Source organism: Triticum urartu, chromosome 2A (assembly GCF_056163025.1).
Source record: "Triticum urartu cultivar PI428250 chromosome 2A, HENAU_Tu73, whole genome shotgun sequence".
Lineage (NCBI taxonomy): Eukaryota > Viridiplantae > Streptophyta > Magnoliopsida > Poales > Poaceae > Triticum > Triticum urartu.
The window spans coordinates 617,709,946-617,726,505 of NC_141874.1; the positions used below are offsets into that span (position 1 = coordinate 617,709,946).

General features: G+C 42.8%; 1 protein-coding gene across 3 annotated transcripts; it reads left to right on the forward strand.

The window, feature by feature from the left end:
• The first annotated feature begins 3,769 nt into the window (after positions 1 to 3,769).
• On the forward strand, positions 3,770 to 15,466 carry AFH14 (Formin Homology 14). 3 transcript variants are annotated; one of them, XM_048702596.1, is made up of 20 exons: positions 3,771 to 4,158; positions 5,325 to 5,515; positions 5,628 to 6,328; positions 6,416 to 6,637; positions 6,712 to 7,138; positions 7,322 to 8,444; positions 9,123 to 9,246; positions 9,811 to 9,882; positions 10,843 to 10,941; positions 11,063 to 11,104; positions 11,179 to 11,259; positions 11,352 to 11,402; positions 11,481 to 11,562; positions 11,642 to 11,736; positions 13,026 to 13,097; positions 13,191 to 13,307; positions 13,926 to 13,994; positions 14,071 to 14,137; positions 14,575 to 14,877; positions 15,146 to 15,466. In XM_048702596.1, exons 2-19 carry the CDS (start codon positions 5,443 to 5,445, stop codon positions 14,700 to 14,702), a joined length of 3,645 nt encoding a protein of 1,214 aa, XP_048558553.1. In that variant the 5' UTR covers positions 3,771 to 4,158; positions 5,325 to 5,442; the 3' UTR covers positions 14,703 to 14,877; positions 15,146 to 15,466. The 3 variants fall into 3 exon arrangements, with proteins under 3 accessions (XP_048558555.1, XP_087400693.1, XP_048558553.1); XM_048702598.1 differs by lacking the exons at positions 13,026 to 13,097; positions 13,191 to 13,307; positions 13,926 to 13,994; ... (1 more) ...; positions 14,575 to 14,877; positions 15,146 to 15,466 and adding an exon at positions 12,143 to 12,800 and having other exon boundaries at positions 3,770 to 4,158; XM_087544567.1 differs by lacking the exons at positions 13,026 to 13,097; positions 13,191 to 13,307; positions 13,926 to 13,994; ... (1 more) ...; positions 14,575 to 14,877; positions 15,146 to 15,466 and adding an exon at positions 12,020 to 12,115 and having other exon boundaries at positions 3,770 to 4,158.
• The last annotated feature ends 1,094 nt before the right edge of the window (positions 15,467 to 16,560 follow it).

A 16,560-nucleotide genomic window follows, 5' to 3' on the forward strand; every position in this document is an offset into this window, starting at 1 on the left:
CACCCTTAGCCGAACATGCAAAAACATAAAAGGTTCACATAGGAGCCAGGCAACCCATCTTGCAAAAAGTCGCAAGTCAAAATTGGTGCATATAATGGCTTAGAACAAATTGTAGAAGGGTTATCGTACACCACGCACACGTCATGAAACGATCAAACAAACTACTTTGATACTGCTCATATTTTGAACTTCGGGGGTGCTTTAATATCCCCTGGTGAGGAAGGGCAAGTACTGAATGGTCATGAACCATATCGGGGCTTGGCAATTTGGAATAAGGATTCAAAAAAGAACAAAGGTTAACAACTAGAATAATAATAAGACAAACTTTTTTATATATAAAGCCTAACTTAGATCTAATCATAAAAAGTAAAGAAAATAACACCGAGTACAAGCTAGTCGTAAAAATGCCGCAGGAGGACCGCATTCCATGGGTTTGGATCTAGTCGTCTGTCCTTGGCATCTCGGACCCTGTAAGCCCCTCCAGCGAACACCTTGTCAATAATGAATTGTTGACATCTTGTGCTTATCGTTTTTGTTGGCATGTAGGTGTAAAACCAAATCACCGATGTTAAAGGCCTTTTTTCGGACCTCGCGATGATGGTACCTTCACAGCTGATGCTGATAGAAGGCGGATCGTGCTTTAGCCACATCCTGCTCTTCATCTAAGGCAACAAGGTCGCCCTGAAAACTTTGCTCGGCCTCTTGTTCCTTGTACAAGCATACATGAGGTGCATCATGTATGAGGTCACTTGGTAAGATGGCTTCAATGATGTACACCATAAAGAATGGCGTATAACCCGTGGACCTATTGGGGGTTGTGTGTAAACTCCACAACACAGAGCCAAGTTATTCGACCCATTTGTTGTGGCTTCTTTGAGAGATCAAACCAGCTGCAGTTTTATACCACTTTAAGATCAATCTGTTGGCCCTTTCCACCTGCCCGTTGGTTTGTGTGTTGTAGATCAAGGCATAGTCGAGCTTAATGTTGTGTTGAGTACACCGTGTTTTCACCTTGCCGGCCGTGAAGTTTGACCCATTGTCCATGATGGTGCTGTGAGGCAATCCATAGCAATGTGTTACATCTGAGATGAACTTGATCATAAGTCTTGATTTTACTGAGGCCATTGGTCGTGCCTCGATCCACTTGGTGAACTTGTCGACCATAACCAACAAGTATTTCTTGCCGTTTGTTCCTTTTTGGAGTGGTCAGACCATGTCCAACCCCTAGACTGCGAATGGCTAGATGATGAGGATTGTTTTTAAGGCTATGAGCGATAAATTGCTCTTTTTAGTGAAGAGCTGGCATCCGACACACTTGTCCACCAGCTCTCATGCGTCGGCCGATGCTATAGGCCAATAAACCCCTGCTCGGAATGCTTGCTTACCAAGGTCCGAGGAGCTGCATGGTGCCCACATGTGCCAGAATGTATCTCCAACAAGAGCTGCTTCCCCTCTTCTTTGGAAATGCAACATTGGAGGACACAGGTGATGTTGCGCTTATATAGTTCTCCTTCATGAACCTTGTAAGCGGTGGATCATTGGGCGATGGACCATGTTTCCCTCTGGCCATCAGGCAATTCTTTGCGCATCAAGTATGCAAGGGTCAGTCCAAGGCGCAATGACAACCATGATCTCGAGCTGAAGTAGTAACTTCCAACTTCGAGCCCCCAACTGTGTTTGTCATCTTGCTCTAAGGCCGGTGGGGTGACTTCTTCGATGTTTGCCCCATCAGTTGGTTTATCCAGCTCAGGAATACCTTTCCATTTGATGGATGGTTTGAACATCCATTCAAGGAAGGTGTTCTGAGGCACAGTTTCTCGTCGTGCACCCATTCATGCCAACGTGTCTGCAGCTTGATTGTTGTCTCGCTGGACATAATGGAACTCTAAGCCCTTGAAATGAGCTGACATGGTTATCACCGCATCCTTGTAGGATGTCATTTTGGGGTCCTTGGCGTCGAAATCACCATTGATCTGCGATATTACGAGCTTTGAGTCGCCTCAGACCTTCAGACGATAGATACCCATGGATACCGCCATCTGAAGTCCGTGAAGCAGAGCCTCGTATTCCGCCATGTTGTTGGAACCAGTGTACATGATCTAGAGTATGTACTTCATGGTGTCACCAGTGGGTGAGATGAGAACCACTTTAGCTCCGATCCCGACAAGCATTTTGGAGTCATTGAAGTACATTATCAAGTTGGAGTACGACGTATGCTCTTTAGGGAGCTCGACCTTCGTCTATTCTTCGACAAAATCAGCCAACACCTGGGACTTAAATAGCACGACATGATTGATATAGGATTTCGAAGGGAGGAGCTCAATTGCCCACTTCAAGATGCGACCGGTGGCATCTCGATTGTTTATGATGTCTTTAAGCAACACCTCGGAAGCCACGATTATTGAGCATTCCTGAAAGTAATGCCAGAGCTCCGAGAAGCCATAAACACGACATAGGCTATGTTTTGGTAGTGTGGATACCTCGTTTCACATATGCTTAGTACCTTGGAAACATAATACACATGCCTTTGCACGTTGAACTTGTGTCCCTCCATGTTGCCCTCAACGACTAGAATGACGCGAACAATCTGGTTGGTTGCCGAGATGTATAGCAGCATCGGCTCACTAGGGTGAGGGGCGGCTAGGACGGTATTGGTAGCCAGAAGTGTTTTGATTTCTTCCAAAGCCGCGCTGGCCTCATGTTGAGAGCATGGAGTAAAAAAAAGACATGTGGTTAGGAGTGAGGAGAAGCCAGGGGTTTTGGGATGTGTCTTGGTAGAGTTGAGAGCATGGAGACCAACATCCCTCATGGGCACAACAAATTCTCCTAGTTACACAGCCACCACGACAACGTACGTAAAATTTAGCCGCCGCCATATGTAATCTCAAGACTGTCATGTCTACAACATCACCGCATTCCACCATGCTCCCCTGCGTTCTCTCTCCCTCGCAGTCACCACATGCCATATCCTTCCCGTCTCTCCCTCCCGAATCGGCCGAGCGGCGGTACGAGGAAGGAATCGAGATGCCGAAGGGATAAACAACCACTCGGCGGCTAAGCGCATATACATGTACTAGCGACATCTGATTTGACGTGGACTGGCGAGCGGGGGAGGAGGCATCTTGCAGCCATGACAATTTTTAGACGAACCAAGACGAAGCAGAAGTGGAAGGGGAAAGGGAAGGCACATGATCTGGCAGCCACGTTGGTTCTAGCGTTTTTGGAAGGTCAGGAGCCGAGGAAGGTGGAGCCAACACGGGGATGGAGTTTAGGAGGTTGAACTCATGAGCCGCAAATCTGGTGACACGTGGTCAATCGAACGGATGGATGGATTTGTGATGACGTGGTACACTGTGATAGCAAATAGATCAGATAGTGAGGGCCCGCTCGATATTTCTCATTTGACATTGTCAAATTGAACATTTAAAAGGAGTAGACCGTGATCGGTCTCAACCTGCCAACTCAAATCACTTCCAGCATTGTCTCATTTTCCCGCGTGACACATAGCACACATCGAGCAACACACTAGTGGTCAGCTAGAGAGCGAGGCACTATACATTCGCTCGCCATTGTTCTTGACAATGATAATAAAAATAGACAACACAGTCACATGATAAAATAAGAAGTTTTTTAAGGGTCTCTAATTTTTTTTCCAATCGAGATACAAATAGTCACAAAATCAGGATTTTGAAAGGACCCCATTACTAGTCTGTTTCTTTCTGGATCAGATATCTTTTTCTCGATCAAGTAAAAACTCAAATCCATCTCCTCCAAACGTTTCCTCTCCACCGCTCCCGAGTCCATGACCTAACCAAAGCCCAGCAAGCTGCCAGTCGTGCCGGTCCGCAAGCACTCACCCCCCAATTCCCGATCTGAACTCGCCGGCAGCCGCCCCCCGCCTACCTCTGTGCCTCGCCGGCCACTCGTCGCCGCCGCCTCGGCCTCCCGCCTGCCTCCGTGGTTTCGTGCCTCGTCGCGCCCTCCCACGCACCCTGCTGCTGAGCCCCCGCAGTCCACTGCTCCCAGCCCCCCAGTCCGCAGACCGCAGCAGTCCTGCCCGGCGGCTGGCGGCTGGCGGCGTGCAACAAAGCTTCCCTCCAGCGGCACAGCCTGCACCCTGCAGCAGCCAGCCCTCCCACGATTCAACACAGTACACAGGTACGGCTGTTGCCCCATTCTCCAATCTTCCCAATTTCGCAATTTATTTATGATTCAAACCTTATATTGATTGATTCATTTGCTGTTGTCCAATTATGATTGTTAGAATATTTGGACTGATAAGACGTATTATTTCTTGTATAATTGTTGAAGAATGAAAGAGGACAGTAAACATTGTTTTTCTTTTCTGGAAACACGTTGCAAAGAAGAGCTATGCTGGACTAGGATGTGCCAATTCTTTTAAGGTGGACCATCCTATTTTAAAATCCTAGATCTGCCACTAGTTACAGTCTACCGCTGCTGTGCCTTATAGCTGCCGCCGTAAGTAGCTTACCATCACCGCGGGCGCCTCAGTCCCTCACCCCTCACTCATCCTCTCTGCCGCTCACGCTCAACGCCGGCGCTGTTTGCATTCTACCTTATTGGGATACCGCATCCCTGCTGGTTCCACCCCGTCCCCGGTGTTGGTTACTTGTTTTTGACGTATGCGTCTTTTGCCATCCAGGGATGAGTTCAACGTCTACTGACCTCCACAAATTTTGGGTGTCCCTGTGCACACCATCTAGATCCGCCCTTGGATGTGGTAGACGCAGCGGCTGCTAAGGTCCTCGGTCTCGTTCATTTCGCAGTTTTAATTTAGCAACATGTTTCTATTCCTTCTTGTTTTGAGTTCTCATTAGGTTTCCAGTTTTATTGGTTAGTATAACACGTCCACATCTTGCGCTTTTGCCCAAATATCGCACGTCCGAACGATGCATCTATGTCTCTCACAGTCTTACTGTCGCTGGCGGGATTGTTAGCTCCAATACCTCAGTACGAGGACCGCTGAGACTATCGTGTGTACTTTCTCTGATTATAATAGTGTGACTGGCGCGGGGTGCATCGGGGGGGGGGGGGGATTCTGGGACTGTTATAATTTGCATTTGAAGTGTCCAATTCATGGTTTGGCTCATACATATAGTCTTTTATTCTGTCATCGTAGAGAAGTTCTATCCGACTCGAGCAGGCTGAATTGTTGCTTAAGTGTAGTTTGCTTGTAGGTGTTGCTCTAATGTCTGGTAATGAGACCTGGACCCATGAGATGGATCATCTGTTAAAGTGTCATGCTTAGCTAACATAGGCGTTTGAAGTGCTAAGTCTAATTCGTTTTGTTCTATTATTTACAGAGGTGTTGAAGTTTGCAGATTACCCTTTGCCATTGTGAGATCTATTGTTTTTTGAAGCTGAAGTGAGCAATTCTCAGAATCTTGAGCACATTTGACAACAACTCCTCATTCACATGAAATGTCACTGCTTAGTAGATTCTTCTACAAGAGGCCTCCCGATGGACTACTGGAGTTCATTGACAGGATCTATGGTAAGCTTCTGAAGTGTTGTTACTCTTTTTTTTTTATATTGATCACCTCATTTGTTTTATTGATTCATTATTTTGTATTCCAATTAATTTGGTATCTTATGCCATATTGCAGTTTTTGATTCATGCTTCTGCACTGAAGTTTTGCCGCATGGAATGTACCCAGTCTATTTGAATGGAATTCTTACAGAGTTGCATGAAGAGCATGCAGAATCTCAATTTCTGGCGATTAACTTCAGAGATGGGGATAAGAGAAGCCAGCTTGCTGATATCCTACATGAATATGATATTCCAGTAATTGACTACCCACGTCATTTTGAAGGCTGTCCAGTGCTTCCTCTATCTCTTATACAGCATTTTCTTCGTGTCTGTGAACACTGGCTATCTACTGGGAACAGCCAAAATATCGTACTACTCCATTGTGAGAGAGGGGGCTGGCCATCATTGGCATTTCTGCTATCTTGTTTTCTTATTTTCAAGAAGTTGCACAGCGCAGAACATAGAACTCTGGACATTGTTCACCGTGAGGCCCCTAAAGGGTTCCTACAGCTATTTTCTGCACTCAACCCAATGCCGTCTCAGCTTCGATATATGCAGTATGTAGCCAGAAGAAATATCTCTCCAGAGTGGCCTCCTATGGAGCGGGCGCTCTCTTTGGATTGTCTGATCCTTCGAGCTATTCCAAATTTTGATTCTGATAATGGATGTAGGCCATTGATCCGAATTTTCGGTCGAAATCTTCTTGGCAAGAATGCTAGCATGACTGACATGATTTTTTCAATGCCTAAGAAGAAGTCCTTGCGCCACTATCGACAGGTAGGTGATAATTAGAATCACATGAAGTTCTTGTTTGCTTTCTTAATTTATTTTTATTTTGCATCAATCTGCATTGTTTTCATGCAGGAGGACTGTGATGTGATAAAAATTGATATCCAGTGTCCAGTCCAGGGAGATGTTGTTCTGGAGTGCGTACATCTTGATCTTGATCCAGAAAAGGAAGTTATGATGTTCCGGATAATGTTCAATACTGCTTTTATCCGTTCAAATGTACTGATGCTGAATAGTGATGATGTTGATATACTCTGGGGTTCAAAAGATCGGTACCCGAAGAATTTTAGAGCAGAGGTAAGAGCAATGCACGTACTCATTTGAATTTTTCAGGCAAGAAATCAATTACTGATGCAGATTTGGAAGTGCAGGTACTGTTTTGTGAAATTGGGGGCATTTCTCCTCCAAGGGCTCCAACAGTAACATTGAATGGTGATATGAAAGGTGGTTTACCAATTGAAGCCTTTTCAGCTGTTCAAGAACTCTTCAATGATGTTGAATGGATGGAAAGCGGTGACAATGCTGCTTTTTGGTTGCTCAAAGAATTCTCAGCAAACTCTCTGCAAGATAAATTTCAAAAGCTAATACTCAGCGACATGAAAGAGCTTTCGAAGTTCCAAGCTAAAGTTGGCCTCCAGATGCCACTAATGTCTCCACTGGATTCTGATGAAGAAAAATATTCTGCGGCTTCTGATTCCGGTTATTCAGTAGATTATGAGAAGGTTCAACATGGTGGGAACTCATCTGACTCAGAGAACATTGATCGTTCTCTTACCACTGAAGATTCTGAATCTATTGGTACATCTATTTACACAAGTTATTTTTCTTGTTGAACTTTATTGCCATGTTCAATTATTTAGGGAATACGCCCTTCGAAGAAAACTTCTGTTGCTGGACCTGGTGTTTTCATGCTCTACATTCTCTCCCTTTTTCCCATCATCTTAATTAAACTCTGATTCATAACTATCACAATTTGTGCAGCTACTTCCTCAGCGAACACTTCATCTCCTCCTCCACATGGTAGATCTTGTGGCCTTTCAACTGAACAAAGTCTGCTGTCAGGAGAATTACAGCACGAGTTACCTAGCTGGCAGCCGCCACCACTATCAGCAGAAAATGGAGACAAACATGCTATCTCGGCACAGGTGTCACCACCAGCAGCAGCAAATGGAAGCAAACCTATTATCTCGGCGCCGCCGCCGCCACCACCACCACCACCACCAAGTGGCAGCAAACCTGTTTTCTCACCACCGCCGCCACCACCACCGCCGCCGCCGCCGCCAAGTGGCAGCAAACCTGTTTTCTCACCGCCGCCGCCACCACCACCACCACCACCTCGGATTAGTAATGTATCTTCTCCACAGCCTCCACCTCCACCACCCCTGCCAAATTCTCGGACAGGAGCTCCTCTATCTGCACCGACCCTGCAGCCTCGGCAAAATGTTCAACGTCATTCAGTCCCACCACCTCCACCACCTCTCCCACAAGCTCAAGGAATAGCTAAGAAATGCCCTCCGCCGCCTCCACCTCCACCCCGCCCCCCTGCCACTTCTGACAGAACATCTACAACTACTGCCACTCTGGTGAAAGGGCCACCTCCTCCACCACCTCCACCTCCACCTCCACCTGGTGCACCATGCCCACCCCCACCTCCACCATTGCCAGCAGGCGCTATTAAAGGAACTCCTCCAACACCACCACCTCCACCCTTAATGTCAGGAAAGAAAGCTCCTGCACCGCCACCCCCACCTCCACCCGTAATGTCAGGAAAGAAAGCTCCTGCACCCCCACCCCCACCTCCACCTGGAATGTCAGGAAAGAAAGCTCCTGCACCCCCACCCCCACCACCTCAAGCTCCAAAACCACCTGGAACTGTACCCCCTCCACCACCAAGCTCAAAAATCTCAAATGCACCAGCACCACCTCCAGTATTGGGAAGGGGAAGAGCAGCAACCGGATCAGCAAAAGGTCGTGGCATGGGATTGGCGCTTCAAAGTAACCCCCCAAAGAAAGCTTCATTAAAGCCTTTGCACTGGGTGAAAGTTACACGAGCAATGCAAGGAAGTCTCTGGGCGGATGCCCAAAATCAAGGGAATCAGGCTAGGTAACTGTTATGCTGCCAATATTTTTGCATTTAATTCAGCCGTTGATGATTTTACATCATTGAAACCACTAGGCATAAAATTCAACATCCGTTGTTTATGAACTACTCCCTCCATTCACAAATAGATGTTTTGGATATTTCATCTATATCTATATCTATACCAATATAAAAAGACCCAAAGGGGCAGATCCAACAGATCCCGTCCGTCAAATCAGGTCAATCCAACGACTCAGGCTGCTCCAATGGTGAGCGCTCAACATGTTTAGTGTGCAGTTAATATCATACCAAATATTAATGCCAATGCTAATCACATAATTAATACGCAAATAATATCCTACCTAATATTTATGGTAATTAATATATTACCTAATATCAACGTGCATTGCACGCACACATTTACTAGTATGTGTCTACATCTGATTCAGAAAAAAGTTAGAACATCTTATATTTGTGAACGGAGGGAGTATATATCATGCTACAGTCGCAAAAACAATCCAAATAAATAGGAAGCTGGTAGCTTCCCCCCTTTTTGGGAAGAGGTTGAGTAGTAGGCCACATGAGGCTGGTAGCTTCCCTAAAGAAAATACATGGGTCTGGCATTCTATGTCCTTGTTTAACATGTGGGAAATCTCTGTATTGAGACTGTATTTATTCATGCTGTCGAGCACTATTTTGCAGGGCTCCTGATATTGATATGTCCGAATTAGAGACCTTGTTCTCCACTGCTGTTGCAACCAATGCAAGTGAAAAAGGAGGAACGAAGCGTGGCTCAGCTATTAGCAAGCCAGAAATTGTTCACCTGGTATGGAAACTTACACTCTTAATGCACTTATTTTCTTTAGGGAACTTGAATTTTCTTGAACTTTCATTCTTGTGCTTCTACCTTAAGCACATTAATCCTTTCATACTTGTTACCTTAAACTTGTTATTTGATTTTTTTCGTGGTATGTTGAATTATCAAGCCCTGAATCTCAGGTTTTTCAAACCATTCTTGATTAAAACTGTTTCATGGTAATACGATATGCATGACTACTGCTCTTTCTTAAGTGAATCTATATTTTATTTCCTTGCAAGTGCTCAACTGATTGACACCAACTTATTTTGATGTATTTTCCATTTAAAGTATGAAATTATGGTTTTCATATGTATGCTACTTCCTTCTGCAATAGGTGTCCTTTTGAAGGAACTTTTGAATAGTTTTCTCTCTCGCATTCTTGTTCCATTTATCATTCCACACCAAACTTCTGTTTTCTTGACATCTTAAGTTATTTGCAATCAACAGCATTATGTTCTAGCATGAGGAGTTAGAGAAATTTTGTTGATTCCATTAGGCCATGGACTAATTGTTCTGCTAGTTTCATTACAGGTTGATATGAGAAGAGCAAATAATTGTGAGATCATGCTTACCAAAATCAAAATGCCTCTTCCTGATATGATTGTGAGTATCCTTTGTGGGTTATTACTTACCCTCTCTACTCTTTGACCAAAAAAAGATGCACATGATTTCTCCCGTGGAATAGTGACATCTCAGAGAATTTTGTGCTGTGTTGATGATGTAATTATTTATACTCCCCCCGTTCCATAATGTAGAGTGCATATGGATTTTTTCGGAAGCCAAAATTTACAAACTTTGACGGTTTGACCAAGTTTGTAGAGAAAATTATGTACATTTAGAATATGCAATGCATATTATTATATTCATCATGAGATATATTGTCATCTTGTATATGTTTGGTATTATAGATATAGATAATTTTCTCTATAAACTTGGTCAAAGTTTTTTAAGTTTGACTTTTGAAAAAAAATCTATATGCACTACATTGTTGAGCTGTGGGAGTACTATCCTGAATATCTGAAGCTTGTATTCATATTACTTTTCCTTTTCCTGTTTCTATTCTTTTACAACTTTTGATGGAGCTAATACCTTTGTTGACAACCTTCATCTGCATTTTTTTTGGTATTTGCTTAAGTGTAAACTTGTATGCTATCATACATTAATAGATTCGGCGATGTACATGAATCTTGCTAACATCTTCCATACACTATGCATGAAAGTTTCTGCCATCACAAAATTATTACTATAAGTCCTAGGTTTTTCTTGTTTAATTTACACTCATACAGTGGTCTAACATTAGGCTGCGTAAGCCTACATGGCACTGAGAAACTTAAATGCCTTTCAGACTCTCTTTTGGTAATGTAAAACCACTGTATATGGTTATCATACATGCAAGTTACTGCTGAGTTGTGTTGCTTTCTCGATCCACGTTTTTTATCTTCTAATTAATTTATCACACTGACATTATTAATCTGCTCAAATGGTGCTGTTAACAAATGTCTATTAGCCTGATACTTTTTAGTGTTCCTATGTAATTTTCTCTGAAATGGTTGTATCTTGCAGAGCGCGATCTTGGCTTTGGATACGTCTGTTCTTGATAATGACCAAGTGGAGAATCTCATTAAGTTTTGCCCTACAAACGAAGAAATCGAGATGTTGAAGGTGCTTCTGCTTACTACTATCTTTTGTTTTTTGCATTTCATGATCTGTAACATATTCCTTATCATTTAGTATCTGATGCTGTTTTGTCTTAATTCACTATCCTTTTCCTCTATGAGCTCAGAACTATAACGGCAACAAAGAAATGCTTGGAAAATGTGAACAGGTTGGTTTAATATTTTGGTTGCATATAGTGTGCCACTTTGAATATATTTATTGAAGCTTTCAACTTTGCCGTAGTTTTTCCTGGAGCTAATGAAAGTTCCTCGCGTCGAGTCCAAACTAAGAGTTTTTGCTTTCAGAATTGCATTCTCAACACAGGTCCGTTGTCTTCGTCCATCAGTTAATTTACTTGGATTATCTCACTTTCTCCATAACTTGCAGTTGTAATGTGATGTCTTGCTCTTTGTCAGGCTGATGAGTTAAGAACTAACTTAACCACCATAAATGATGCAACAAAAGAGGTACAATGTTGTATCATCTCTTTCTTGAGTAAAATTTTAACTTACACGTAGACTGGCTTAATGTTTTATTTTGTGCAGGTGAAAGAGTCTCTGAAGTTACGGCAGATAATGCAGACCATTCTCACATTAGGGAATGCATTGAATCAAGGAACAGCTCGAGGTACCAAATCAGTGTAGAAAATTTGCATGGAATGCCTTTTGTTTAATAGCATCGTCTGATACGGTGTTGTGCTGAACAGGTTCTGCTGTTGGCTTCAGATTAGATAGTCTTCTTAAACTATCGGATACTCGAGCTAGGAACAATAAGATGACACTAATGCACTATTTATGCAAGGTATGCACTCGGCATAAAGTGTTATGCTATGCACACTGGTTTGCATGCTAAGATTCCTCTCAGTCCATCTTCAGCACTGGCCATACCACACAATAATACAATGCTGGTTAGGGTTTAATATCTTACTGCAGAAAACTATGCCACTTCTTATGGACTTACGATACATGTTTTTTTCTATACTCCTATGCAATCTTGTTGTGCTAGTAGCTTAGTAACAGTAATTTACCTGAGCCTTTAAAGTTGGGAATCATGCATCTTGTCATAGTTTGAATATGTTATATAGGAATAAAGTCCACTTTCCAACCTAAACTCAAGCAGAGGTTCATTTTTCAACCCTGAACTCTAAAACCGTTTGAAATATCAGCCTCAACTATTGAAATACATGATGTTTTCACGGCAATTGCAGTCATGACTCTGTGGGAGATGTCTGTTTGTTGCATATTAGCTCAGTCTGCTCAAGATTTTCTTTCACGGATCAGCTCTTGGTGTATCAATTACTAATACAGATCAAACAAACAATAATAGGGTGCTCCGAACACCCATTATTAGCCTGTCACCAGGTTGTTGTGTTTCACCCTGATGGCTGGATTCAGTGTCGGTAAATTTACTGGTCGATTGTAAGTTCTAGGAGCATGAACAATCTGATCTTAATTGGGATCGTATCTGATTGGATTAGTTTTTCTCAAGAGCGGTCTCATCTGATGCTTGGTCTGAGCGTAGAACTGGAACTGGCCAGCTGCAGGCACCTCAATACCTATCCTGGATCTTAATCTTGAGCTGCCTTTTGATGATATAACCTATATAAATCACAATCCCTTGGGAAGTGAGGGGTCATTGGTGTAAATGTTATCGATGGCTTCCACAGGAGTTGCTAGTTGGATTGTAAACTTCTGCCAGTTCTCTGCATAGTCATGGTTTTCATGTAAACTCCAAACGGCAGGCTGTTACTGGTCACTGTCCAGGAATCAGCCTCGTTCCGGTATCCCAAATTATGGTGCTGTGCACGTGGGCAATTGTTTATCTAGTATTCTGCAGCTTAATGGAAGATTAGCTATTTTGACTCAGTTTCTAATTGCATGTACCTATGCATATTTTTAATAGTCTGGCAGTTGCTCCTGGGTTCAATGCGGCCTCTCTGCATTGTACTATGCAGGGGTATGGCTTGCCTTGTATAAAATCCTTTCCCAGGCCCCACCTGGTGTGGGAGCTTCTAGCACTGGGTCTGTCCTTTTGCCAGTTGCTTTTGCAAGCTTGTGCAGTTTACCTTATCTTTCTCTATTACATGCTAGCTTCTTGCTGAAAAGTTGCCTGAGCTTCTTGATTTTGACAAAGACTTGATTCATCTGGAAGCAGCTTCGAAGGTACTGTAGTTATCTGTTAATAGCAATTTTGGATGACCATCGAGCTACTCATCAAATATGTTGCTCCACAATTGCATTTGTTAATCACCCCAGATCCAATTGAAGTTGCTTGCTGAAGAAATGCAAGCAATAAACAAAGGTCTTGAGAAGGTCGAGCAGGAATTAGCTGCTTCAGTGAACGATGGAGCAATATCTGTTGGCTTCCGCAAGGTCAGAAATAATTCCCTTTTGTCTATTTTTCAGAGTTGTTGGATGTTGAGCATATTTGTTCTGTTTACATTTAGCCCACTGGTTTAAGGAGCTTATATTTTACTTGCTCAGGACAAGAAATGACACAACTTAAACCATGTTATTATTATAAAATTATTGAATTAGCTATCCCCAGACATTCAATGTGTACTTGTTTCAGTGTTTCTCTGAACTTTATGTATAGTAGAACCACAGAGTGCATATTTTTCTGCATCATCCATTCACTAACCGCTTCTATAATGGAATAAATATGCACCACCTCTCAAGTTGAAAAGAAGTGCTGCAAGGCTCCATGTCTTGAACAAATTGCTCAGAACATAAAGTCAAAGAATGTGCTGGCTTACAAAATGTTCTGCTAGCTACTGAACAGAAGTGATACGCAATTCAGGGAATCATCGACATTCACTTTTATGCATCAAGCTCAGCAATAACACCGCGCACAGTCCGAACTCTGGACTCGGTAGGAGTTGTGACCTTCGGGGACTCCTAAACTCTAAAGCAAGCAGATCTGATGAGATTAGTTGTGCTATATCAGTAATGATTCTTTTACGAGTGAACTGAGATCAGTTGCTTTTGCAGGCATTGAAATCCTTTCTCGACTCGGCAGAAGCTGTAGTTAGGTCCCTCATTTCCTTGTATTCAGAAGTGGTGAGCCCCTGCCATAAAAGTTATTCCTGTAAACGCCTTATGTTTGTGTAAGACCTTGATGACATTTGTTTTGCAGGGAAGGAATGCTGATTCCCTAGCTCAGTATTTTGGTGAAGATCCAGCTCGCTGCCCTTTTGAGCAAGGTTTTGTGTGGCCTTTATAATATTTTACAGCTTTATTAGGCATTGTTCTCTTAATTATGTCCACATATGTAGCTCATCATACGCCGAAGGTGGTCAGTGAAGTTACATCTTTGAGTAATATATTTATCAATTTCACTATGACAATTCGCTGATCGCACTAGCAGAAGGAAAAATAACTTCAAAGTATTGCCCCTAATCCCTTGAGGAAGTTCCTCTCATAGGTCCAAACATTTTGTTGTCCAGACAGTGCATTTCTTCGAATCGAATTGCTGTTTCTAGGGAATGGTCTATCAAGTGGCATTCTCTGTTCTTTTAGTTCCATTATGAATTGAGTCAACATGCTTCTGTTTTTGTATTGATATGAACTTAGTTGTTTTAGCACAACAGTATTTACTTTTTGATCTTTCCTTGATGCTTTCTTGCTTTTCTGTTCTCAGTTACGTCGATTTTGGTTATTTTCGTGAATATGTTCAAGAAATCACGTGATGAAAATGCTCGAACTGTGGAAGCTGAGAAGAAGAAAATGGAAAAGGAAAAGGCAAGTATGTCTACTATAAAAGGATAGGAGTGAGGACATTTCTAAGCCAATCTTCCATCTTTGTGACCCCGCTGAGGAGCTGCCGCAGAATGTTATACATACACCGGAGCCCGCTTCTGCTTTTTGATGCTCAATGTAGTATACGCAGAGGTGTAATGTCAGAAGGCTTAGGCTCGTTGGCTGCGCGTCATCCAATAACATGGTAATATCTTAACTACATTCCCTGTTGGAACTAAAATTATATTGCATCTTCACCAGTAACCAAGTATTAATGTTTTATATGCTGTTTTAGTGATTGCAATCTGCATGAATTTCCTGTTTCAGTTTAAATTATCTGAATTGCAGGCTTATTTACTGTTTGTATGTGCATTGTACAGATTGCCCTAGAAATATGTTTTTCATTTTTGCTGCTTTTAGTGGCTGCCCTGGGATTTATTTTTCATGCTTATTTTCTTAAAACAAATACGCAGGTTGCTCGTGGTTTGCAAGCTAAGGAACTTTTTGTGCTTCTCACTAGCGGTGGGTTCGTGGCAAACATTCCTGAAACAAAATGCAGGGAGGCTTCAGGCCGCTGTAGTGTTGTACATATAGCAGTTGCTGATACATAGCTTTCTTACATGTACATAAAGTTAGCTCAAGTGGAAGCAAAGCAAAATATCATGATTGTTGTAAAATTTCTTGTATCATCAACAAACAAGTAGACTGGTGCCATTTTTGCAGTGCGCGCGAGCCAGTTAACGAAGCTCCTACAAGGCTTGTCGTGCCTTTATGCAATTATTATTGTTGTTACATGCAGTGGGCGCCTGAAGGATGTGTCTGGTGCTAAGGAGGGCCTTTTTTTTAGGGTATGCCATCATGGCTTACTTTATTAATCAAATAAGCACAGTTACGTTGTTCATGAGATATTCAGTAAGAAAATAAGGGTGATCATCTACCCAATTACAAGATAAATGATTTTCATAACTATGTTCTGCTATCTCATGTGCAACACCATTGGCCTCTCGGAGACAGTGAGAGTACTGCACTGTTCTTATTTCCGTCACCAGATCAATACAATCCGCATAAACTGCAGCTTCTTTATTCCACCATGTTTGTCCTCCTATGCAAGCTTCAATCACCTCCAAACAATCAGATTCAGCAACGAACTTGGTGATATCCCAAAGATGCCACCAGTTCAAGGCCTTTTTTCATTGCTAGTGCTTCCATCATCGTGGCCGGTAACGGGCGTGGAACATAAAAACATGCACCTGCAAGGAAATTGCCTATCTTGTTACGGATAACCGCGTCCGTCGCCCCTTCTCCCTCTTCAAAATGAAACGAGGCATCTACATTTAATTTAACTTGACATGAATCTGGTTTCATCCATTTAACTACTTCTCTTGTGTTATTACTCTGAGCTGTCTTGGTGAACTTTGTGCATGGGGACAGAATAGATAACTTTCAATTCGTTGCTGGGGGTGTCCTCTCCTTGTGTGTGTCTGTCCATCTGATCCACCAGATGTACCATGTTGCGATCGCCACAACCTCCGCAATCCCTACCTGAGATAGATGAGGGTAACGACTCAGTTGATGAATCCAACAACTCCTCCAAGACAGTCGAGTCTGACCTGTCTACAATACATGCATCTGATACCGCTTGTTCTAGTTTTAGTGTGTACCACATCATTTTTGCTGGTGCGCATTCAAATAGCAAGTGTTTCAGGTCTTCCGGATGATCATGACAAATTCGACACTGGTCGTCCGTCTCAGTATGACGATTCGTCAGAGTTGATTTAACGGGAATGGTTCCATGTAACACTTTTCACACAAAAGTTTTGACCTTACCGGAAACTGAAAGTGCCTAGACCTTCTTCCAGATTGGGTTCGATCCTCTAGATGATGACGC

What these genes read in the sequence shown, in the direction of transcription:
- AFH14 (XM_048702596.1), top strand. Translation starts at nt 5,443, where the DNA reads ATGTCACTGCTTAGTAGATTCTTCTACAAGAGGCCTCCCGATGGACTA. An exon ending in AGCCAGAAATTGTTCACCTG is followed by an intron (nt 9,247 to 9,810) that starts GTATGGAAACTT and finishes GTTTCATTACAG; the next exon opens with GTTGATATGAGAAGAGCAAA. An exon ending in TGCCTCTTCCTGATATGATT is followed by an intron (nt 9,883 to 10,842) that starts GTGAGTATCCTT and finishes TGTATCTTGCAG; the next exon opens with AGCGCGATCTTGGCTTTGGA.